The sequence below is a fragment of the Megalops cyprinoides genome, chromosome 13 (genome assembly GCF_013368585.1).
Source record: "Megalops cyprinoides isolate fMegCyp1 chromosome 13, fMegCyp1.pri, whole genome shotgun sequence".
NCBI lineage: Eukaryota > Metazoa > Chordata > Actinopteri > Elopiformes > Megalopidae > Megalops > Megalops cyprinoides.
In genome coordinates this window covers 16,412,141-16,437,778 of record NC_050595.1, presented here as the reverse complement: position 1 = coordinate 16,437,778, position 25,638 = coordinate 16,412,141, and the positions used below count along the sequence as shown (strand labels likewise).

General features: G+C 38.7%; 1 protein-coding gene across 1 annotated transcript; it reads left to right on the top strand.

Annotated features, from left to right (window-relative positions):
• Nucleotides 1-44: 44 nt before the first annotated feature.
• dus2 (dihydrouridine synthase 2) lies at nucleotides 45-22,568 on the top strand. The gene is made up of 16 exons (XM_036543723.1): nucleotides 45-113; nucleotides 2,234-2,376; nucleotides 3,975-4,020; nucleotides 4,605-4,696; nucleotides 6,374-6,417; nucleotides 6,894-6,954; nucleotides 8,487-8,534; nucleotides 13,032-13,097; nucleotides 13,855-13,925; nucleotides 16,495-16,581; nucleotides 18,113-18,281; nucleotides 18,737-18,858; nucleotides 19,965-20,108; nucleotides 20,539-20,626; nucleotides 21,127-21,200; nucleotides 21,282-22,568. The coding sequence occupies exons 2-16, from the start codon at nucleotides 2,248-2,250 to the stop codon at nucleotides 21,526-21,528; spliced, it is 1,488 nt and encodes a 495-aa protein (XP_036399616.1). The 5' UTR covers nucleotides 45-113; nucleotides 2,234-2,247; the 3' UTR covers nucleotides 21,529-22,568.
• The last annotated feature ends 3,070 nt before the right edge of the window (nucleotides 22,569-25,638 follow it).

Genomic DNA, 25,638 nt, shown 5'->3' with positions numbered 1-25,638 from the left:
TGATGACGCAAAGTTCCGTCGCCTGCGAATTGAATAGTACCACACATGTTTCTAACTCCAACAGGCACAGCTGACCGGTGAAGTCCACGAAATCGTTCCGATTGTGATTCTTGGTGAGGCAGTTTAATCGTAGTTATATATTTTTATTTTTACCCAGCGAATTTACTTGATATTGCAATTTTGAGGAGGGAGTTAGTAAGTAAGTACTAATTAAATTTCTTATTCATCATTGGCCCTATTTGACACAGTCGGTTCAACACATGTCAACGAAACAAACACCAATGTAATTAATTAACTAACTAAATAGAAAACATGATCTAAACTATCTAGTGAGCTAACTGAGTTTTAACGCAGATACGAAAACCTAGATGGAACTATACAAACTTGGATTCGTGGATAGCTCGCTAGCCGCTAACCGTCTTGGATATAGCTAAATAGCATGGCTTTGGTGAGCTGCTTGTTCTGCCACCGAACCACATTACACAGATATTTTAGAGGGGAGCAACTGATTAACTGAACTGTTTCGTTCATGTCTGCTAATTCATTTTTGTGACTAGCTTGCTAGTTAGACCCAGTACGGAAAAATATTTTGTCTACACTAACCAGCTAGCTACAGGGTGGGCTAACATACTGGATGCCAAAAATGAGACTTGTTCAAAGGATATGTAAGCTTGCAACCTTCTTGGAATTTATTTTGTTGAATTTGACAATGACAACCAGTCAAGGAAATTTAATTTTTATTGCGCGCATTTTGTAATGGCATTGTCCCTGCTTTTCTGGAGGGAATCAGAAAACCCATATTATTTGGAAAAAAAAAAAAAAAATCTTAATCCATGGAAAAGGCAACAGAAATATTCGAGAAACAGCTGAATAGAATACAAACCCTGCAATAATAAGAATGAGATGTTGTAAATGAATACTTCCATAAGACGAATAATGTTACTTCCATAATGTTACAGACACTTCCATAACTGAACAATTCACTGTTAGGTAGCTGGAAGGGGCCTTCAGGGTCAGACTTGATGATGGTGGAGGCTTCTAATCAATGCCATGAGAGGCATATGGGGGACTCCCTATGCAACAATGGCCAGTGCTTCCTGCCCAGTCATTGGGGAGTGGGCAGGACTGTTTCTAGTGGGTTATTGGATCATTCTTCAAGAAAGAAAGCCACTGGTTCTTTAACAGATGAAGGAGATTGAAACCTTGTCCATACTGTATATTCCAGAGCTTCGCGTAAAGGTGTCATAGCATTTAGATCTGGTGATTGGGGAGGTCAAGCAAGGGGCTGACCTCATTCTGGTGTTCAGGAGTAACAGACTTCCTGAAGTGTTTGGTGGGCAGTGAAACTGTAAAGAGGAAGAATCAGTTGTTCATTACACTTTCTATTTGATCTTTCTTCCAGGGACCGAACACTACACATTGTCCCAGTCATAGACTGAATCTGTGAAAAATAATATATTTTATTATGTGAGGTGTGCTTCCTTCTTGCATTCTATATTCTTGTTAGCATTTTCATCAAGCTGCGTTTTTTAAGTTGTTTCATTCTTAGGAAATAATTGGCTGTAGGAGGTTGTATATTAAGATGATTATGACTTGTAGGTTTTAGAGTGGTGGGAAAAATGGGGACCGCCTGTGTTAGCCTGTTTGTTCCTGTATACCATGTGTGAAGTGCTGCCACAATGTCATTGTTTGTCAGTGGGATAGTATTCATCTTCAAGCTAAAATATATTGTTTGCAGTTTCATATTAATTATAAGAATAATAATTAATACTGTCCACAATATAACTTGTGTAACATGTGTGTAAGTCGACAAGTAAATTAAAACAATATTTTAGTGCCTGCAATAAGGAGGTCATGAAAATGTGCTCCATCCGTTATATTATCCTGTGTCAGGTACTAATCCACAAAGTATACTATAGCATTATCTAATCCTGGACCATCAAAATTTGAAAACTTACTGTTCCACAAAGGTGAAGCACTGGGCCAATAACCTGAGTTTATGAATGGATGCACATACCAGCTTATATTATTTCCCTTAACAAAGCTGTCATTGCTTTTTTTCTGGTGATGATCCTTTCAGCGTATTAACTAGACACAAGCGCACGTGCAGAATAACTGATTTTGATGTAATTAACTTCATTTGTATTTCATGCAGGATAAAGAATAAATGCCTGAAAGGTACGAAACCTTTCATTCTGTGTTAATGCACATTTCATGATTCCTTCTTTTGCAGCTGGTAAAAAAGGCATGATGTCCCAGACAGTGGGCAGACTATGTTTCCGCAATAAGACAGCACTGGCACCCATGGTGCGTGTAGGCACATTACCCATGAGACTGCTGGCCTTGGACTATGGTGCAGACATTGTTTATTGTGAGGTAAGTGGATACATTCCTCAGTATTTTACTCATATTGCATGTTTTATGGGGCTTGTTTATGCAACTTTTTCTTTTAAGAATAGTGGTCTAAATGTGAACAAATTATAATGTTTCAGTCATGTTTAGACGTATCTTGTAACAATGGCATTGATATCAAAGTATGGCAATCCTCATTTCAATTCAAAATTTATCCCACCCCTGAGTTACCTGTTCATTCATAATAACCGGCAAATAGGCATGGTTCTCATCTCCCCATACAGTCTCAGTGCACCAGATCAGTAGATACGCTTCGGATATTGTATGTCGTGACACTTTTGCATGTATTTAAATGCCCACAAGAGTACATTGGATCCATCATGCCTAAAATGTACACTGTACACAAACCTTACAGAGACATCAAACCTATACACAAACAGAAGCCTATGGCTCTTTTAATCTAGCAGTGGAGTTTCTGCTGCAGTGGCAGGTTAAGTAGCCACTTTAAATGGCCCCTGCTTCTTGAGGAGTTGCTTTGAATGAGCCTGTTTGTTGAAAGGGAAGTGTTTACATTATCTTACAATTTGTTGAGTTTAGGTGAAGGGGAATTATTTGCAAAGAATGCATTAACTCAGAAACTGATTACTTATGTGGTGTGATCTGCCAGACATAATTTCATATTGCTTCAATGCTTTTGACAAGAAGATGTTATTAAAAGCAAGTAGCGTGGACAGTGAATTTTATTTGATTTCAGACATGATTTCCTGAAATCACAGCACGTTACATTTTTCTCTGGGGGGGATCATTATCACAGAAACATGATGAGTATTTAGTTTACAATCACTATTGTTTGTATTCATACCTTAGTCCAGATAATTTTAAGGATTAGTCCTATTACTTGAGGTCAAAGTAGAGCAGTCTATAGTATATAGTATAGTACTCTATAGTATAGAGTATAGTCCAGAGGGATATATGCTGACCTTAACCATCACTACCCCCATCTTTTATCTGCTGTTCCGTATTGAGGCAGAGACTGTTTGTTTACCTCTCAATGAAGTCGTCTTGAAAGTCAGCTTGACTGGTTGACATTTTGTGCACTTTGTCTTGTCATAGAAGGTGTGGTAATGCCTCTGTAATGGCTTTATGCAGAGCATCTGAGACAGAGAGTAGTGTGCTTTATTGCACTGTGAATCATAATGCCGATTTGGGATCTGCTGTGTTCCTGAAAGCTAAACAACAGATGACATTTATGGTGTGTGAAAAAAGCATCTCTTAAACTGACTGAACCATTGTTTTTCAGGGCACAGTAAATGTGAGCGCCTGCTCTTGAACTGATTAAAAGCTTGCAGCTGAAGCTTCTGCCTGTTGAAACACATCAGTTTGATCAGAGAATTTCAATTATCTTATTATTATTTTTATTAACAATTATTAATTATGGAGCTGTGTCTGAGTAGCTTTAATTATGGTTTACAGTGTATTGACAGGCGTCTTGCACATCTTTTGTGAAGGAACTGAACTTATTAACCAGCACTCACCAGAGTGCTCCAGAGGAGCTAACTTGTGGAAAGACCAATATCCTTTCTGTTGAACTCCTTTTCATGCTGTGTTGTTCTTCTCTTCAGGAGCTGATTGACATTAAAATGATGCAGTGCAAGAGGGTTGTGAACGGTAGGTTTGATTTCTGTCCTCAAGTGGAATGGATTTTTAACAGTAAAACTCCAGGAGTATTCAAGCATTAGTGGAAACTCCCTTTAACATTACAATAAGGATTTGAAATGAGCAGGGAAAGGCTATATGCATGCAAGGTGAATTTAGTGTTTCGGTACTATTTCTATATAGCATGTGTTATTACAGAGTCATTTATGAAATTCTTTGCACACTATGACCCCACCACCTCACACACACACCTGGTGGGGCACAGCCATAGTTTGAAGACCACTGCCTTCAAGCGTAAAACATGGAATTAAAGAAGCATGCAAAATGAGGAGAGACATCCTTTGTTGCTAGTTCCAAACTGATATACTCTAAGGCAACTTATCATTCTATAGTTCATTACAGTACACTTTAATCATTGTTATATTTGTTTTTTTATTATTGTATTTGACTGCACACTTACATATTCTCACAAATCAATTAAAATTATACTTGGTGTCTCTGTTTGTGTCTCAGTTTGTGTCTCTGTCACAGTCTGTTTTCTGTCGCTGCTACTGTCTGTGTTTCTGACCCTCTCTTTTTTTGTGCAATCTGTCCAGAGGTCTTAGAGACAGTGGACTTTGTGGCTCCAGATGACAGAGTTGTGTTTCGTACCTGCCAGAGAGAGAAGGATCGTGTTGTCTTCCAGATGGTAAACCTGAGGCCCCTAGCCTCTTTTATGCATTCAGAGCTTAATTGTCTCTAGTAGACAACTGAGACAATTAACTCTGTAGTAGACAATTAATCTAGTAGATTAATCGCTGGACAGTTGACAGACTGCACAAGGGAAAACCTATTGAACCCTGTATGAAATATCAAAATGTATTATGGAGGATGAGGAGTAAAATGCATGCTCTTGACACCCACTCACCCACTTTGCACATTTCAGTCTATCCCTTGTCCCCTTTGTAATAAGCAGTGGTGTTCTCATTATGAATGTCTAACCCACTTTAAGTGGATCCTTTATCAGAATGTGTAGGTGTATGTGGATACTTGAATTTTAAAAGAACATAAGAGCAAGTGGTTGTAGCAATGCTGATCATTCTGAATCCTTGTTGTCTGAGGCCCATTCTCCTGTTCTCTCTGCCTTTAAATAGCGTTGTATGGCCACCTTGTTGTCTTGGTGATTCAGACTGCTCAAAAAATGTTTACAGCTGTAATTGGGAAATGTGTAAAATCTTGCTATGATATTCATGCCTCAGCTTTACCCAAGGTAAAACCATCATAGCAGTTAAAATCATACCCTCCTTGAAAGGAGATGTCTTGTGATTAAAACTCCCTACCGTAGGGATTTACGCTGATTGACATTGGCTCTGTGGCTTCTCCCTCGGGCTGTGTTTACTATTTGGTTCTCATGACTTTGCAGGTTTTGCACCAATTTATGTACCTATTACGAAAAATGTCACCTTGGCTTGTTGACAGGATGTGATATTGAGCAGAAGCAGCATGTTATTATTGGTCATGGTGCAGCCTGTTTTTTCCAGCTGTACCATGTCAATCACCAAAATGTATTTGCAGTGCGCCTTGCCACTTTGAGAAAATTTGAAAACATAACTAAAACTTAATTTGAAAGTTTGAAAATTAATTTGGCAGTTGCTTGAATACATTCAAATTTTGCATATATGTTTGGATGAGTTCCATTCATTCCAGATGTCACAGAATGGCTTGACCTCCATTGTAAGTTTTTGTGTTCTGTGGTTGTGTGGAAAGCTCTGTGTGCAAAATGTAGCCAGCATTATTTTGGTGCTTCAGACTGATAATTTACGTAATTTATCCTTTTTTGCCACTGTTTCATCAACTAATTTCAGCTTTCAGTTTTCAATAGACAATTATTTAGCTTCAGATTTCCCCAAACACTGATGATTATAGCTGTAGTTAAGGTTTTACAAAGTCTTTGTGTATCAATCAGTCATTTAAGATTTAAGAATTTTATTTGAGTGAAGGAAGTGTCAGACAGGAGATTTTAAGAAGAAAGTGTAAATTACAGCAGATATAATTTAAAGTTAAGATTAGTGATGCTTTGACAAATGTCCTCATGGAGTGCCTAGTTATTTTGAAAAATTGGAATTGGCTGTGGGGAAGGTTTCAGATAGCAAAAATGTAATGTGTCAGTCAGACTTCATTGTCCTGGTGGGAGATGGCAATGTCAGAAACCTGCGCTTACAAACAGAAGTGTGATGACCTTAAGTGAACAGAGAATTCTACTATAAATATCAAGTACTATGCAACCACAGCTACATGTATGGGCACATATTCACATTCCCTTTAATATAGTGATTATGTTTATTGCCCTAATTTCCATCTATTGGTTTGTGTGTGTGTTCTACAGGGCACAGCTGACCCCCAAAGAGCTCTGACTGTTGCCCAACTCGTGTGAGTCTCCAAATCTCCACTTCTCTTTGACTTATTCCTACTCTCCCTCTCTCCTGTGTCCTCCTGCTCTCACTTCCTTACGTTTCCCCTTCCATCATCTTTTTTGTCCTCTACTTCCCTTTAAAGCGTGATTTCTATAACTTGGAGTGACCTGTGGCGAACACAGTGACTGTCAATAAAACATAACCGATAAATGGGAAGTATACAGGCATTCAATGATGGAATTTTCTTTTGTGTTTCATGTGTTATTGATGCTTTTTTCCCCTGTTACAAACTGATCTTGGAACAGTTTTTGTTCAGATAGCAGTATGAAAGGCCTTGTTACAGTGTGTTATCTTCTCCAAAGTATGGTCATTTTTAATTTGATAGCATACCAGTGAACTTGAATCAAAGAAAGAAATTGTTATCATGTGTATTTGATACTGTATTACTCATTATAATCAACTTGTTTATCTGTGTGTCTCTTTTTTGAACAGTGAAAAGGATGTGGCTGCCATCGATGTGAACATGGGGTGCCCTAAAGAGTACTCTACCAAGGTGAGTGTCTGCACAGCCTCTGCCACATGAAAGTATAAGGACACTTCCTCCAGAGACCTTTGTTTTGTTCAAGGACTGGTTATTCTGGATGTATATGGAGTTGATGTACATCTGTGGCTGTACTGAGCAAAGGTGCAGTGCATTGGAAACAAGTTATGTATGTGCACTCTGTTTGTGAATAACATTTCACAGAGAGCTGGTGCATCAAGCCCACCAAAAAATGGAATTCTAACCTAGGATTTCAATGTGTTTAACAGAGAGGTGTCTCCATTTTGAGTTAAGTGCAGTATGGTTATTAAAGAAGAAAGCTCAGTGCAGGGCCTATACACCTTTCCACGTGCTCTGTTTTCATTTCCTGCCTTAATTTCCTTTTGATTCTATAGAAAGATTAAAATGTACTAGAATGGAGGTTTCTTCAATCCCATTAATATGTCTGAAATTTAATGCATTAATTAAACAGGCTTGTCTGTGGTCATTTTTTTCGGTTTCAGCAGAGGGATGTGAAATCACAACCTTGTGCCACATAGAACAATTTTATTGAAAAACTAAAGGATCATATATGATCATTTGATTCCAAGAGAAATTACACAGCACTCATCAATCATTTTATATTGTATCATATGTCTTATTACAGTGCTGTGCAATGTGTTTATTGCAGTGCACAATATTTAGTTAGTACATTCCGATCAAACCGAATGAACACTCCAAACAGACTAATATACAAGTGCACACAATTGCTCACATTTGTTTGAATGGGCTGTTCTTTTCAGGATTCCAAAATTTCCACATCCCACTGACTCATTTTGACATTTTGACAATTTCAGTCACTGACTGAAACTGTCTACTTGTAGTCAGTTCAGTACGCATTTCACTGCATTCCATAAAGCATAATATAAAAATGTTTTAAGCATAATTTCACAATTGTTACTATACCTACACATATGTTTGTTGCTATTTGAATACTGCTTTTGTTTTCTTTTCAAATACAAATGATAAGGAAAGTCTTATTAAATAAGAGAATGTTTTAGTTACTCTTACTTACTTCACAGTCACTCTTAATACTTGGTGTTATTCATAGTGTGGCCTCCACTCTTTCCAGTGACTTTGCATGGTAATTCTTCAAAACTGCAAATAAGACCATGCTTTGAGAATGGGAGATTGAAACAACATACAATGTTCTGTCAATAAGCTGTTGATGGTTTAATCATAACATGATATCTATATTGAGAATCAAATTGTATCATTGTGCAAGACTGCTGACAGAAGCCAGTTATTTTCCTGCATCAGTGAAACTTATTTTAACTCCCATGTCGATGTGTGTCCACATTGCTAGTGTGCACCCATGGTATTCTCTTTGGACCCTAAGGAAGTGTGGTTGTGTTTGTGAAGATAGACAGTATGTGCCTAGTGATGAATCTCTTCCCAGCATGACTAATGATAACAGCCTGAAGGCCTTATCATTTGTATACTGGGAGGTAGGTGTATGCTCATTATACGTGATGTCCGTTGTCTTCTCCCTGTGTCTCCCATAGGGTGGAATGGGTGCTGCTCTCCTCTCCAACCCAGATAAGATTGAAGCTGTAAGTGCTTTCCTTTTCAAACTTTTTTCCCTGACCCTGTCACTGAACTCAACATATGTGGCTCAACATGCTGTCCGAAGTAGTTGAAAGAAGCATACAAAAATACAACTGTCACAGAAGTCTTAGTTCCCACCCTTGCAGAACCAAGGTTGCTTAATATTTTTGCTTTGCTGCAAGGTCAGATGCACGTATACATACATACCAGTCTTTTGGCTTTGCTTTTTGTTTGTTTGTTTTTTTCTCCTGTGGCACATTATGTCATGTCTGCATAACTGGAGGCTATCCCCATCTGCAGGGCTGTAAAAGCAGTCATGACCTTTTCATGGCGGTGGTAATTTTGAAAGGGTAAAAAACCTTGTAGGTGGCTATTATGTAGTGGCATGTTTGGTATAATTCTGAGACCTTTTGTATCCCTGTGTATGAATAGCTGGCAGATTTCTCTTTTCTAGGCTGAATAACCACACATAAATGGATGAATACATAACATAAGAGGATATGCCTATTAAATGTTTTTAAGATTTAAATTTCAATAAAAATAATAAACATTACAGTATACAGTAATAACAAACAGTAACAAAACAGTAACAAAAACAAAACCAAAAAAAAAGTTCATATGTATGTGCTTCTCAGTACCTTGATATGATGATATTCTCCACATGTTATTATCCATACATAAAACTTAAACAAGTATACAAAGGAACTTTTGGTAATTTCCCAAGACCCTGTTAAAGCGGTTATATTATAAACAAAAACTTAGTAAGAAAAACAATTGATCTACTTTGTAGAAAAAAAATATTGAATAATGGAACATTATCTATATATTTATCCATGTTGTCCTCCCTTTACACATTTAAAGAAATTGCAGATCATTCTGCCAAATTCTTCACGTTTTTATATTACTATTGAGTTTTGCCCACATCTTATAATTCTAGAGGCATCTAGAGGCAGATTATACTTTTACTGGTGTCTTAAGATATTGCTCTATTTGGTTATTTTGGTTTTGTCTTCCATATCGTTAATAGCAGTTAGACAGTTCCTAAGTTGCATGTATTTCCAGATGTCTGTCTGCAAACTTGAGTTCACTCCTCATTTTATCATCTGTCTTGAACAAATTATTTTTGTACAGGTCTCTTATGGTAAACACTCCCTCTTTCATCCATTTTCCCCACATTGCCATCTGCTTCCCAGTATAGATTGGGGGATTATAGCATACACATGAGTATTTTGGTTTATGTGGTGAACTTCTGAGTGTTTTGTGTACTGCAGACAATGCATCATAGAGTGGTGTAAAACAACTGAAATGTTGTGTATCTATTCCTCTCTCCTGTTGTGAGAGAATGTCTGCAGGTCTAAGGGAGGCTGTCATATTTTCTATTTTCACCTATGCCCCTTGACCATTTTCTTTTCTACAATGTTTACTTAATCTTAACTTTTAGAAGACTATATTGCATAGCTCTATGTCAGGAAGACCTAGTTATCCTTTTTTCTTTTGGAGTGTGTGTGCTAATACAAGGAATTCACCCATTAAACATAAACCCCTTTATGGTAATGTTGTATTGCGTGACTATTATGGGTGCAAAATTCAATGGTAGCCTCCCTGACACAGATTAATTGTGGGACCACCATTATTTTGATCCTATTGATCTTGCCCATTAAGATGAGTTTTAATACCTTCCATTTTTGCAATTATTTTGCAATTTGCAATTTTTGTAGTACTGGGAGTAAATCGATGTTTTTCATGTTGTCCACATCTGTTGTAGGTGGGATCCCCAGGTTTGTTGCTCTGGATGGAATCCACTTAAAATGAAATGGGTTAAACAAAGCAGATGGACATATTTTAGATATTGATATTGATATTGTTTCCAATTTATGCAGGTATTCTTTGTCTGGAAATTTTTGAGAAGGCTTTAGCAGTATCCAAACTGCTCTGATTTCTTAAAATAGAAAATACTGTGGATTATTCCTCAGATTCCCTCAAATCTGTTTTCATGTTGTTTTGCTTAAGTAGTAATTCAACCAATTGTGTCTGTACCAGGAGCAAAGAGTAGAGGTTTTTTTTTCTTCATTTTCTTAAGTGTCTGCTGTACCACCTTAGTGGGAAAATAGCATGCATTCTGGGCTTTCTTGATACATGGCATCTCTGTTCTTGCAGCATCAGATGCAGTGTTTTTTTTCTGAGCAGTGCACTGATAGAAATGATGTTTACCCTTTCTGGCTTTAAGCCCTGCTTCTCATCCAAGTTGTTTTGATGGTTCAAGGTTTGCTCTTGAGGTCACTTGTGGTAAGGTGTCAGATACTTGATTGCTGATGCTCAGTGGGGTTGTTTTCAGCTTTTTAAGCTTGTCAGCCATCCCTTCCTCTGTTTAAAGAAACTGTGTGCAGTTAATTTGGCTCTGTTTTGGCTGCATCTTCTATACAATTTGTCATTCCAAAAAAACATGAAAGGGGGAAAATTAAAAATCAGAATTGATTAGTATGATGTTTTCTATACACTATAAATGACCACTTTTGGATTTCACACATCACAGTGGCAATGCCTAAAATATGTATGTCAAACATTGGTATCCTTTCAAATACACTGAAGTAGACATGCATATGCTCATTGTATCCCTCCAGTCCAAAATCCCTTCTCTCTAATAGTCCAAAAAACACACCTACATGGAACTTGTATCTTACAATAAAAATGTGTGCATATGCACTGGTTTGTATAATAATATATATGACAGGACTGAAGGTTTATATTAAAGTCTACATTTAAACTCTTTGATTAATGTTTATTGAGTCTATATATATCCAAACATTTCACTTCTGCCTGACAGACTTTCAGGATTTCCACCTCTGCTGAGTTTTTATGTACTGAGTTTTTATGCATGAATTTCAGCGTAGAAGCATAGCAGTATGTCTCCATAATGTGGGCCAGGACTGTGTTATACAAGTCCTTATTTTTATTGCTTTTTCTGTGTTCCGACATTTTTTTTGCTGTCAGTGCTTTTCATGTTTGTTCGACATTTGCCAGTCCACATGAGCATTGTGTCAAGCATAGGTAGCAGAAAACAGAGGGACACACTCCAAAGAGTCAAAGATTAGACTACAATGTTTTTATTCTGTGTTCAGCAGTTACATGTATGAAAAAAGCCAATAGTGCAGAAACGTGTCCTTTATGTTAGTCAGAGCTATTCTTCATGAGAAGATGTTAAACTGTTTTCCGCAGAATCAATTTTCAGATTTTGTGACTATACCAAGTTCTTGACCGCTGTATCATTGTATTATTGTATTATTCCATGCTCCTCTCCTCCTCTAATTTTACTTTGATTCATATTTTATTGGAAAGCAGTTTCAGATGCCTAATGTCATTTCTCTGCATGATCAAGTATTGAAGACTTTGCAAAGTGCAATCCTGGTGTAAACCTGGGGACTGTGTTCGCTGGGTAAAATAAATAAATACAGTAAATATAATGGCATTCTGTTATGATATTGATAGTAGTTTTCACAATATTGTTTTTTTCTGTCACATAGCTGGGTACATGTCCACCCTGCTAACCTGCTATAGTACTACCTTATTGAACTTCTACAGGAAGACTTTGGTTAAGAAACCATGTTTGGCTTTGGGTAAAGGGGATTAGAGAACTCCTTATCAAACCTTGTTTTTCCTTGAGATCCAGATAACTTCACTCATACTCATCTTTTTCTCATTGGTATAGAGCAAAACAAAAGGTATAAGTGAGAGAGGCAAATACATCCAGATGGTGGAAAGAACCATCTGTTGGCTCCAGATTCATTTGTATGAGTCACAGACACAGTGGACATCAATCACTGCCTAGCCAGCACAAGAGACCCTAATGTGTTTCATTTTCTCTGCATCACACCCGCCAATGCAAGCTGCATCAAAAACATGTCTAAGGGGTTCTTGTTGGTGAAATAGTAGCGTGAAAGGTTTTTTTTAATAGACATGTACTAAACACAGAGGAGAACTCGCACTGTCCCCTTTCAAAATAGAAATAGTTTGATGAATTCATTCAGCAGGTGTCACTTGTCAGAAGTTCTTCTATGTTTAACACATACCTTCACTGGCAGGACATGTACTGTTGGTGTTAAGTGTGGGTGTAAAAGACACCAAAGGTTTAAAACACCATCAAACACTTCCACGATCCCAAGGGTTAAATGTGATGAATATAAACATATGATTCCATTAATAACATTTTGCATACACCTCAAAATAAGTCTGCTGCCTATTGTAATTTTTTCACTTATTATTGACACCTTTACACTACAGTTCAGCTAATCATTTTAATTTCTCCTTATTTCCTTTTAGAGATTTAGATTTAGCTTGAAATGATGAACCTGTTAAAATAGTTATGTGCAAATTATGTTCATAATACTGTGCAATATTAAGTAAATTGTTGATGTAGCTTGCTGTTGACAAAACAGTTATTGTTCAAACCATGAAGCTGTCATTTGAAACCACAGTGATTTCACCCACGTTATCTCTTCTTTCAGATTCTGAGCACCCTGGTCAAAGGAGTCTCGAAACCAGTGACGTGTAAAATCCGAATTCTACCTTCAGTAAGTGTTTGTCAGTCACACCTATCAGTTGTCACTTATCATCAGATAATGGACACCTGGGGAAAGGAAACAGCCTTCTTGTTAACCTTGGGCTCCACGGTTCAGCACTCTTGGACACCCCTCCACTGTCTGTGGAAATTGACCAACGGGCAGCCAAAATGAATACAAAAACTTACAGTTACTAGGTTCTGTCTTATTATTGGGTTTTTTATAACATTTCCCAGAAATGTTGCATTTTACCGTTCTGTATAACCAAATACCATAACTTACAAAATAAACCAGGAAACATTTAGAATTTTTAAAATGTGAATTCTCTTTAGTTATTGTGTTGGAATGCTATTTTTATTCAAACAAGGAATTTCTTTTCAAATGCCAGTCTTCATCTTGGATTTTGTCTCATGTTTTTTCAGTAATTTGTTTACACCGGGAGTGGTTTTTTCATGATTGCTAATTGAGAGTGATTTTAAATGCCAGGCAGATTGAGGAGTGTTGTAAACTTGATAAGATTTATCTTTTCTACTCCCTTTTCTGCTGGTACGATCCCCCCTTAATGGCAGCTGAATATGATGAGTTTGGGAAGTCTGGATTGGAAAAAATTCTGGTACCATTCTTATTACATGATTCTTTATTCCAAACTGGGTGCACTTAAAAGATTTTGGTTGAGGATTTATCGAAGGTAATTCAAAAAAAATTCATTTCACTAAATACCTTGCATTTGTAAAGGAAACCAACCCAAGAACCAATCTGTGTTTTTCAGACGGACGCCACAGTCGATCTGGCCAAGAGAATTGAGAGGACAGGTGTTGCTGCCATTGCAGTCCATGGCAGGTAAACGTTTTTGAAATGTGTCCCATTTTGTAGCTTACAGAATATTGCATAGTCAGTGCAAGTCATTTGGTTTTAAAGAAGAGCATCAGTAACATTCCCATGTCCTTTTTTCCCCACACCTCCACAAAACCTATGCAAGTAGGTACCTAAGCTGTAAGGCCACATACTAAAGAGTGCAATGGAACTGTATAATCACCCTCACTGGCTATTTCTGTTGCACGACGATATACTATACCTCATGGATTCTGTGTATGCACTGTAACTCGGACAAATTGCTGTACTTTTCCACATCAACCCTAAAAATTCAGCTTCATTCTCTTTAGATGAAATATAGCAACTGTAAATCTGGGGCTCTATGGGCGTTTTATGAAAATTATTTTTTAAAAAGTGAATTAACTTGTAAAGATATCTGTGCAAATACCTATAATAGGGGACTACTATACTTGAAGAATTACTAGATGTAGGCATTCAAAACCCATCAAAATTCACTACAGGCCATCAGATACCTTTCAACTTATTTTTCATTAGGTGTTAGACTCTGCTGTACTTCTTCTTCAATGCAAATCTAAGCATTAGACAAAAAAGTGACTGCGTGTGTTTGCTGAGTAAAGTTTCTTCTCTATTTGTTATGATTACATTGTTAAGTTCATAAGACCATGTGTTTTAATTATTTTTACAAAACTTTGAAGTAGCAAGAGCACATCAGCTCTGTAACATGCATGGCAGAGCTGGGGTAATTCCATTTCAACTCAGTCAATTTGGGGAATATGAATGGCACATAACGCTAATAATAAACAATTTCTGATTTAGTTACACGTTTTTGTCTTGACAGTTAAATCAAGGGAATATGAATTTGACACAATGGTGTATGTGAAAGAATAGACTTTTAAGGGAGTGTTATAGCCCAAGCTTCAATGAAAGCCAATGACTTTGATGATGCTTTTAAGTGCCGGGGTTCTTGGGAAGGTATTAATTTGTTCGTGGCGCAGCAGATGACAGGCCCACCACACAGCTGTCAGAGGTAGGCTCTCTCCTGGGCCTGTCATCTGTGTGGGGGAAATGGCTCCAGACACAGCCCATACCCGGGCCCATCAGTCAAGCGTGTGAGATAAAGGACTGGAGGTATCTGCCAAGCATAAAGAGTCAATAACCAATACCTGCTGCAGGCTTTTTTTAAGGTCAGGACTGGGATCTGCTTATCTTCCTTTCACCTCTATGCATCACACAGGGGCTCCATCCCATGGCTCGAGCTCCAAGCAGTTCAAGCATTTCCTGAGCAATAGATAACGAAGAGATTATGTGTTCCACAGGACCATTGTATCACCTTGTCACCATATCCACAGAACAGCAGACGGTCTAACTGATTGCCTGTCTACTATTCAAGGGGAATATGGAGGCCAAATCTCAAACTGAATCTAATTCTCTCCAGCAAAGAGGTGTTTACCCATGAAACTGGCTGGGAGTGATATAATTGGGGTGTAGGAACAAAAGGGGTAAGGTGTGAATTGTCTCAGGGGGACAGAGACCTCACAGATTATTTTGTGTATTGTGGAAATTTTTGAGGAAAGTGGTGAGGATACATTGTGTATGTGCATTCATTTGTGCATGTGAGTGTGTAATTAGATATGTCACCAGCAAAATAAGTGTTCTTGGTAAATCGTATGTAGGTTAATTGGGTTATCTCATCGTTGCGCATCATTGCATAGTAATTTTATGGTATGGATGCCATTTTCATTGAATTTTTGTTGAATTAATTATATTTTCGTTGAATTTTAACTGGGACTGAAGTGAATTACACCTCAGCGTGGCCATCGTTCAAACGTCTGCAAGATCATTTGCCTAAAGAAAGCTTCAAACCCCTTTTAGTTCCAGTAATCATTATTACAGGCCACTGCAAAAAGTCCACTTGTAAAAGTTCAGAAGAATCTACCTCATCTGTGTTCCAAAAACACTGGGACAAAGTCATGCCAATATTAACCCTGTTTAAATACTCAGGTTGAAAGAATAAAACTGTAGGTTTATCAAGGCTTTTTGGCCACACATTCTGAACAATATTCAGTGGAGTGCAGTGGCTGAGCATAAGTAAGTAAGCAAGTAAACACATTAAGAATTTCAATACTCTGAATCTCATTTCTCACACTGAATTCTCTGGACACATGCTGTTCTTATGAGAAGAGTGCACTGTATACACTGTTTTTATTATTTAATCATTTTCATGCTTATTACATAATATGTATGTATGTAAGTATATAATAAGTATCTGCGTAATTTCTAGATGTATAAGCATAACTATGATTTTGCATACTTGCTTGGATATTGGCATCATTGGCATCAATAGCATTAATAGGCTGACTATGACATATTGCATCAATATGATGGTTAGAATTGTCAGAAAATTAATGATTGCTAGCATAGTAGCATAATTGTGATGTATTGTTACCTAATTAGCATGGTTACTAGCATTATAAGCATAGTAGGCTGTGGTGCAAGGACTGTTTCCTGTTGAAATATTAAAATGTTTGGAGATACACACAGCGAGCGCAGTTTTTGATTGTTGTTCATCTCCTAGGATGAAAGAAGAGCGGCCGCAGCACCCAGTCCACTGTGACGTCATTCAGGCCGTGGCTCAAGCTGTATCCATACCTGTAATTGCCAAGTGAGTTTCCCTTTCCCACAGTACCTTGCTGTTAGTCTGTATCACCTGAAAATGGACAACTCAGGAGGGTGGAATTAGTCCCCAAAAAAATCCCAGTCAGATATGCTATGGCTGTAATTGTATGTTTTTTTCTCTCATTCACTCAGATTAAAACGTGATTCGAAAGCACTGAGAAATGGGTAAAAAGCAACAGAATAAAACATATTACATACATAATACAGACATACTAATCTCCCCACAGTAACAGTAACATCCTGAATCCTCAAACAGCAATACACAGTAACAATTTTAATGACAATTAGAATCAAATGAGAGCACAAGTTATGTTTTATTAGCCCATACCTGCTCTGAAATCATGGCAGACAACGGTACATTTGCTGCCAACTAAATTATTATTTTATTAATGCAGAAGCCAGTAGACACAGAGCCCAATTGATCTGCAGAGAATTTAGTCAATAGAGAACAAAGTTTAATGACAAGAACGGGCCATTCAGCCCACCTCAACTCATCTTCTAGTCTAGAGTGTATGTATCACTATGATGTACCTGCTTTTAGGATCTTTGCTTACTCTCTGAGCTACTACTTTCCACCATATCTGCCATTGCATTCTGCAATTTTACGATGTCTGACAACTCCCTGTGCAACATGTTGTACCCTGTCCATATCTGGTATTAGAATGCGTCCTGGGATGTTGTTAGGGCCAGATCCAGTGAGACAGGATATTTGTGGTCAGGTGGAGATGCAGAAAAAACCCACATTGTGGTCAGACTGTGCTCTGTTTTTGCCAACCCCCCTGGTGGACTAGGAAGCATTTGGTCTGTGTTATAAACAAGTGTATACAGATCTGGCAGCTAAATTTACATACAACCGAATGGCTACAACAATTCATTCAGTTCAACTTTTTTGAATCGCCTCTGCTTAGTGACAATGTAAAGTGGAAGCCTGTTTCAGTGGCACACAGTCATAGCATCTGTACCTCATTAATTTGTCTGGGATACATTACATTGTATTTGTCTGGGATCTTTGACACTGACAAGATACTCTGTCAGCAAGCATTGTAAGCACTAATCAGCAGACCCAGGTAAGGGTAGCTGGTAGCATGCTCCAGGGTGCTGTCTCCTAAAGTGGCTCCCTGGGCTGTGCATGACTATAACAATATATTTCAACCAAATGGCAAAAGGCCAGCAAAGTAGTCAACAACAGTACCTGTTCAGATATAGTCTCTGTAATGCGTTATATCAGCTGGACCAAATAATGGCAGCAAAGCTGTGAAAGTAATGTAAAGCACTATGGTAACAGTGTTCATTCAGATCAGCAGTTCGTTGTTTCTGCTCTGGGTCTGAGTTTACATAAAGTGTCTTCTTGCTTCTGCTTGTGTCTTCTTCACTACTGCTCCAGAGGCCTGTTTTGGTTCTGTGCATGGCTACAATGGCAGTCACCAAGCTTTTCGCTGCAAGTGCTGTAATCTCTTTTTCTGCTAGTCCTAACCACCCACCTCTCTTTCACCTGCTCTCATTCTGTTTCTGTGCAGTGGGGGATCCCTGGACCTGGTGAAAAGCTACTCTGACATCCAGACTTTCCGGGAGGCTACAGGGGCATCCTCGGTCATGCTGGCGAGAGCAGCTATGTGGAACCCCTCCGTGTTCCGCAGCCAGGGGGCACTGCCATTGGAGAAGGTCATGGAGGAATACATCCAATATGTGAGTGCTGATGACTCCGCTCCCTTTCCTGGAAGGGCCAACATGGGCTCTGAGCCTCAGTCGCTGTGGTAACGGTGCAGGTGTTTTTAAATTTACTCATTCACTGACCTGTCGCAGATTGTCTGCTAGTTGCAGCTGATGGCTTGATTGTGACAGTGGCTACATGACAAGACACTAATAAAATTCTGGCTAACCTTTGTAAAATTCTGGCTAACCTTTATTGTCAGTGTCACATTTCAGTGTACACAAAAGATTTTATATAGACCGAGAAATGGTCATATATTCACATGGATTTATTAAATTGAAAAATCCATTATATAACCTTAAAACTTTAGTTAGCTGATTTAATTGTTGTCTTTCTGTTTTAATTTCTAACCTGAAATGATTTTACGTTGATATGGAACTGGGATGTGTCAAAGGTATCCGACTGTTCTGATCGTGATGCATACTTGCAGGCTGTGCGATATGAGAACCATGCCTCCAACACCAAGTACTGCCTGTGTCAGATGCTGAGAGACAAAGTGGAGTCTCCTCTGGGGAAGCAGCTCCACGCAGCCCAGACCAGCAGCGAGATCTGGTACACCACGTTCCACTTATCTAATCACATCCAATTTTAGGACTGTTTACCCTCACCCTGACAAGGCTCTGTGTACATACCTTTCTCTCTTACTCCTACTCTCTCTCCATAGTATCTCTCATGCTTGCCAGCTCTGTTACATATGCCTCCTTTCTCACACACTCTTGTGCTGTCCTCATTTCTCTCTCACTCCTGCTTTCTTTGTTTCTTTCTCTTATTCCTGTTCACTGTTCACACACAGTTACAGTTGGTCCTCAGACACCCATACGCTAGACACCCATACGTATCTAAATGTTCAACTAAACCAATAAAAAACCCTGGAATGCTTGGGCCCATGTGGTTTTGACACTCCTAAACAGAGTGAGTCACATGATTTCATTTAGCACATTTTACCGACTGAATCTGACTATGGGGCAAGACAGTCACTGTCATGATGGTAAATGATTTATGATTGTTGTGGTTTTTTTGCAGTGCTCAAATTCAAATAACACAATGGCTGTATCAAATTAAACAACAGTGTGGACATGTTGTAGGTTGATGCAGTTCGTGGACTGTAGAAAGTTGGGTATGGAAGTTCCATGTCACACAAAACCATCACCAGAGACATAGAATACATAATACATACACCCAAATACATAGATATACATAATATTGTATCGTTAAAGAGTATAAAGAGAGTTAAAGCGTCACAAGAGTATAGACATGACTATTTCAGTTATATTCAACTACGGTGAAATGTCTTCGTTTTAGAATGGTCTAGGGCTTGTTCTTTTGGGATCTTCTTTTCATCATTATGAATTGTGCATTAGGTTTCATTTAGGTGTGACTGCCCTCCTGTGATAGATATTGGGTACTGCATGTGCTTATTTTGATGACCACATCAAGCCCACTGAAATGAAAACCCAATGTGACCCTGTCACTAAAACATAATTTTCTCAGTTGCACAAATGTGACCTCAGACTGCTGTACTTGATCCTCCTGTGGTGGCATTATCAGGCACACCCCTGAAACAGAACAAAAGGCAGCACCAGTACATGAGGGTAGCACAGAGGAGGCAGAGTGATCCACAGCTGAATTCTGAGTCTGTACCATCCTGTGTACCCTAGCGAGGTGTTTGCGTTGGAGGAGTTCTACAAGGACACCCGAAACTATCTACTGGCCCGACAGGAAGCACTGAATGCCAACACCCAGCCGGCAGACTGCCTAACCATGGACGGCGATGTCACCACAATGCCTGTCAGATTCGACCGGTCAGTTCTGGGTCTTACCGATGAGGTTCATCCTCATGAACTGCTTGACTCCACTCATTTTTCCTTTTCACTTTCAGTATGTTAGCAGCCAAATCTGAACCATTAGTTCTCAAACTGCAGCCCAGCCCAGCCTTTTAGTGGCATCAGTGGCATTGGTTTATGGATTTCCAGGTGGGTTAAGGCCCTTAAGCATTTTACATATAAGCATGGTACTTAAACTGGTTGTTTCAGAAAATATTTATATGTACAAACTGATCTGTTTAGCATTGCACCACATCCATTCAATGCCCTTGCATTATCTTTACTGAAGTATTAATTTATATGCGGCCAAGTTTGAGGAATGGGTGAAGAAGCACTGCATATGTATATGCTGTGTTAGCCTTTGTTCCAGCGGAAGGTCACGTGATTTGCAGTGATGCCTGTGTTACAGGAAGGAGTACCCTCCCCAGATCACTCCCAAGATGCACCTGCTGGAGTGGAGCCGGCGGGAGAAGCTGGAGCAGCCTGTGTACATGACGGTGAGGCACAGACAGTGTGACGTGTAGCGAGCTCATGCTGCTCACACTGGGGTGTGGTGCAGAACACTGGAGCTGTGGCCTTCTGCTGCATTGTAATGCCACCACTTACAAGTGTCCAAGTGCAGAGGATTTCAGAGCTAAAGTGCCATAAGTGAAAATGTCTGCCAAAATAGAAGACGTGTGTAGCTGTAATTCACATCATCATACTTGGATGTTCATGTCTTGCAGTGAATTTAGGCTTCTGCAAGAATTATAAAAGTATTTTCAAATGTTTGCTGGCAAGAAATCAGAAGTCATTCCTATTTTGATGTAATAATTACAGATGGGTTTTTGGTTACCAAACAGCATGTGCCAGTAGCAAATTATTAACACATTAGTAACAGATAAGGGCATACGCCCCTAAATGCACATTAATTGATTCAACTGAAAGTGCCTATGTCTAATGTCACTGTGTGTGTGTCCATCCATCCATCCATCTGTGCATGCACTTTTGTATGCAGGTCCAACGTCCACTTGACAGGGGGTTCCAGTCCACCGTGACAGTGGGGGACAAGAAATATAGGTCTACCTTGTGGTGAGTGTGCACATACAAATATGCATGCTCTTGCAGTACACCAGCTTTGTCTATGAGTCACGCTCCCTCCCTCTTTTGCAGGGAGAAGTCAAAGAAGTTTGCAGAACAGTCGGCCGCCATTGTATGTCTGCGTGCCCTTGGTCTGCCAGACGGGCGGATCAGCGAGCAGGAGATGGGACTGGTTAACAAGAGGAAACGAGAGGAGAAGAGAGACAGTGAATCAGAGGAGGACAGGGGCTTCAGAGCCAATGGGTTCACTGACGCTTCTGATTCCATCAGCAGGAAACGACGCCTGTCTGAAAACTCTCAGCAAGAGGTGACGGGATAGGAGACACAAAGACCCAGAGGCGTAATAGAACCAAACCTCCTGCCTTTCAATGTGGCCTGGCACTCTGAGCAAGATGCTATTTTCACAGACTAAGCTTCAACCCTCAAGAGTGGACATGTCAGCGCAATCTATCCACTGGAATAGTGAAATGCCTCATCTCCAGTGGTACGCCTGTATCCTCACAGCACTATTACCACTTTGATGTTGTCTCATATCCCACCTGGGGGAACTCTGCAGCCACTGCTTCCCGGGTGTCCCCACTCTGTATTTATGAGCATGCGGAGCAATATCAGTCTATCCAATGGTGATTCTTATGGCTAGTCTGGCCACACTTCCAATTTCATTTTCAGGGCTGTGTCTGTGACTACTATTATTTTAAAGCAATTTGTTTTCTTTCAATAATTTTCTTGCAGTGTTAATTTTATGTCCATAAAAAATGCATGTTTGCCTTTTAATTAATAAAGTGTCTTTAAGTTATATTACCATGAATTCTACATTTGAGGAGAAAATCAGATCTTAAGAAGTGGAATGAATGACGTGTGTGGAAGTATAGGGCAGTAGGGCATTTTCCATGAGAGGACAGGCACAAACATTTTCAACAAATGTAACAAAACATTCGGATTACAAAAGCCCAAATTTGATCTGATTTTCTCTCTGATAAAATTGCATATTGGTAAAAACATGATGATCAAGTGGCCAACAAAAAAATTTTACTAAAATGTGCCATCATGGAAAAACAAACAATTTTAAGCATTGCTTAAAATCTGTTCTTGTTTGGTTTTCTGGATGATACTGTCTGAGATACTGTTTCACTGTCAGATTGAATTTGTTTTTTATAAGTTGGTAACCAGAAGGGGGCAGCATAGACCTTGCTGGAGTGAAGAAAAATACCGACCGGCATGCTCCTCTTGCAACTCACTCATATGAAAAAGAGTGCTCTGTACAGGACATAAATTTATCTTTTAAAATTTTGACAGATTGCTTGAGGAGCTTTGCATAGTGAAAGCCACGGTCCAAGGTAAGAGGTCTCAGTAAATACCACTTTCTAGAATGGTACATTTAACTGGAATTGGTGATGTATTGGTTACTCTGAAATTCTTTCTGCTAACTGGACAGTTTGAGTTGTCAAATTCTAATAAATCATTTTGATTTTAGTTGGATTTGACTCAGCTCTTTTATCTGATTTCAGCTCCCCCATCTTGACCATGCATAGATGCATATCATTTGGTTATAGGAATAAGTATGACGTTAGTTGCACTGTATGGCAACAAAGGAGAAGCAGAGTCAAAAATGAGAAAAGATAGGCAAAGACGGTTTGTGTTCAGTCAGGAAAACCTCTGTAATTAAACCTGATCTCGTGATCTGGGATATTTTGATGACACTGCCTGCTGAAAGGGTGTCTAGAAAACAGTATATCTGCCCTGTAGCAAGCAAAACCAGTATATCTACCCAACGGCAGCCAAAACCAGCACGTCTGCCTGGTAGGAGCAAGATCAGGAAACAGCTACTGTCATGCCCTGTAGGGGGCCAAAGACCCTGTATTCATGGATACAACAGGAAATCGGTTACGTTTTAAAGAAGATGCTGTTCAGTGTAATGGCCAGTGTTATGTTAGAATGGCATCGTATTGTGTTTACTCAGACAGATTTTCAATATGAATTTATGGAAAGGGGAGTAAGATCAAAGATTCACTGCAGAGAAGGAAATCTGTATCGCATCTAAAATGCATCTGCATACCATCGACAGTACATTTTATCCTTTGTCCTCCATTTGCTAATTGTAAACATCTTTTTCATATTCCATGTGTTTGATAAGTGCAAGCAAACTCTGGCACTCTTCTTATGTCGGTGTATATTTGGATTAAGTATGCTATGGGACATAACTCAGACTCAAGTGAATTTAAGGGTATTCTAAAAGCTTGTTATAAAGTTATAAAGAGTTCAGTCTCATGTCCCAACCAAGCACAAAGTGTGCAAGTCTATGGGAATGTGGATAATTATTCTATAAATATTTGCCTGTGACATATAGGGAATATGCTGTGAACAAATGCAGAAGTCATTACTCTTAAACAGGTAAAAAAAAAGGGGGGGGGGGTGTATAGTTTAGGTCACTTTTTCCATTTAATTCCTAGAATGCCTGAATGCATCAGCCTCCGCAAAGCTGCATGGTCTCCATGTCTTTTAAGTGAGTATGACAAAGGTTCAGTCCTTGAAAAAAAAACTTCAGTCAGAATGGAGCGAAACAATTTTTCTCCTCTACACAATTTTCTTTTTACGAGAACATAAACTCACAAACCACACTGACACCCTCCTACACAATCTGCGGATATCATGTTTTTTTATCTCCACCTTTTTAAAGGTCATCAGAGGAGATAAGACATGAAGGTAATCTAAATTGTAAACAGTGAAAATCAAGATGTGTCTGCTGCAGTTTGGAGAGTAAGAAGTAGTTAACAGTCATCTTCTGGGATATATTTTTGTATGCATATTGCAGTTTTGTGTTGCATGGAGCAGCTGTGAGCTGTAAGCAGCTGTAAACTGCTTATTTTTAGTTATAGTTTAATAGTTTTCAAAATCAACACCAAATTGAAAAAGAGTTAGGTTATGCTGGGATGATCTTCATTTATTTGTGCAAACAAAACAGTAGAGCAATCTCACAGGTGTGGCTTTTGGACTCCATTATGGTGATTCTGCCGCTCTGCACAATGGTGATGAGTATGGGAACTGGGAAAGGGCTGATGCTGAAAGGTGATGATCTTGTGCGTATTTATGAAGTTGCTTAGGATAAATTACATTGAAAAGGAAATTCAGACAACAGGAAATGTGATTTAGATGTTAATGCATGCTTGTGTGAGCTAAACGCCCACATTCGTCAAGTGAAAAGCCTGTTTTTTCTGTCTGTAATTTCCCCCTGTTATTTGACAAGAATGCACAGAGTGTACAGTTTTTTCTGTGTCTTGTTCTATCAAGAACTTCTTGCAGCTGCTTCACACGACTTCATAATGACCTGAATTTGATCATGGTTTCTTTAATCACATAGGTTGTGTTTGATTTAGTTTAAGTGCAAATACATTTCAGTCCACTCTCCATATGTAATCCAATCAACATTTTACAAAAGCCACTGCTGTCACTACACTTTCACCTGCAATTCATACAAGTTACAACTTAACTTGCAATCATATGGTTGACATGTATTTTGTCGAGCTTTTACCTTATTTCATGAATATTCAATGAGCTTTAGTCAGATATCGTAAGACTGTCTAGTCTTGTGCAGACATCTGCCCCCAGCACTTGGAACTGCAAAATATATACATTCTTGTACTGGTTTTGTGGTTGAGTGTGGTTGGTTGTTTGTTCTGAGTAATCTTGACACATTCATATCAACAATTTCTGTTTACCACTACCAGCACACATTATTATAAATAATTTGAAGAGTACCTCATTGTGCTATAATGAACAGATTTGACAGTAAATCAACATTATTCTTTTATACATTTTATTGGAGGCGCCAAAAAAAACATATGTTCCCTCATCTATGTAACTGCTGTATAAGTGCATAAAATGGGCAGAGATTGTATTTCACAGCCTGGACATCACCTGATTTTTATAAAGTATTGTTTACAAGAGAAAACTGGCCAGGCACTCATGGTTTAAATTAGCAGGGAGTAAAAAAAAAATGTTGAGCTGACAAATTTTGGGACTTAAGATTTGATGAGGTAATTGATATGACAGCAGGGATACCAATCAAAAGTTGATGATGTTCAAGGGATCAGTCCTTGTACTGCGACTTGCGAGGAAATGCAAGTGGGCAGAAGTGAATACAGATCTTCGTAATGGAAGTAAACTGCATATGACGCAAAGTAGTGACGATCACATAGCTTGCTTTAGCTGACATCTACAACTGCTGGTACCTAACAGGAATATGATGACAGGTTGAGTGTATTACTCAAAGGCAGTAATGTTTGGATTGTATGAAAACAGAGTTTCGAGGAAGGACTCAAAGTTAGGATGACTGAATTTAATGCAAAAATGATACTCATTATTACAACTAGATTTGAGACCTTCCTACTTGTTTTAAACATGCCTGACATTACATTAATATGCAATATAG

Bases quoted from the DNA above. Each gene is read 5' to 3' on its own strand.
- dus2 (XM_036543723.1), top strand. From the start codon at position 2,248: ATGATGTCCCAGACAGTGGGCAGACTATGTTTCCGCAATAAGACAGCA. The intron at 8,535-13,031 runs GTAAGTGCTTTC...CTCTTCTTTCAG, and splicing joins ACCCAGATAAGATTGAAGCT to ATTCTGAGCACCCTGGTCAA. The intron at 20,109-20,538 runs GTCAGTTCTGGG...CCTGTGTTACAG, and splicing joins ATGCCTGTCAGATTCGACCG to GAAGGAGTACCCTCCCCAGA.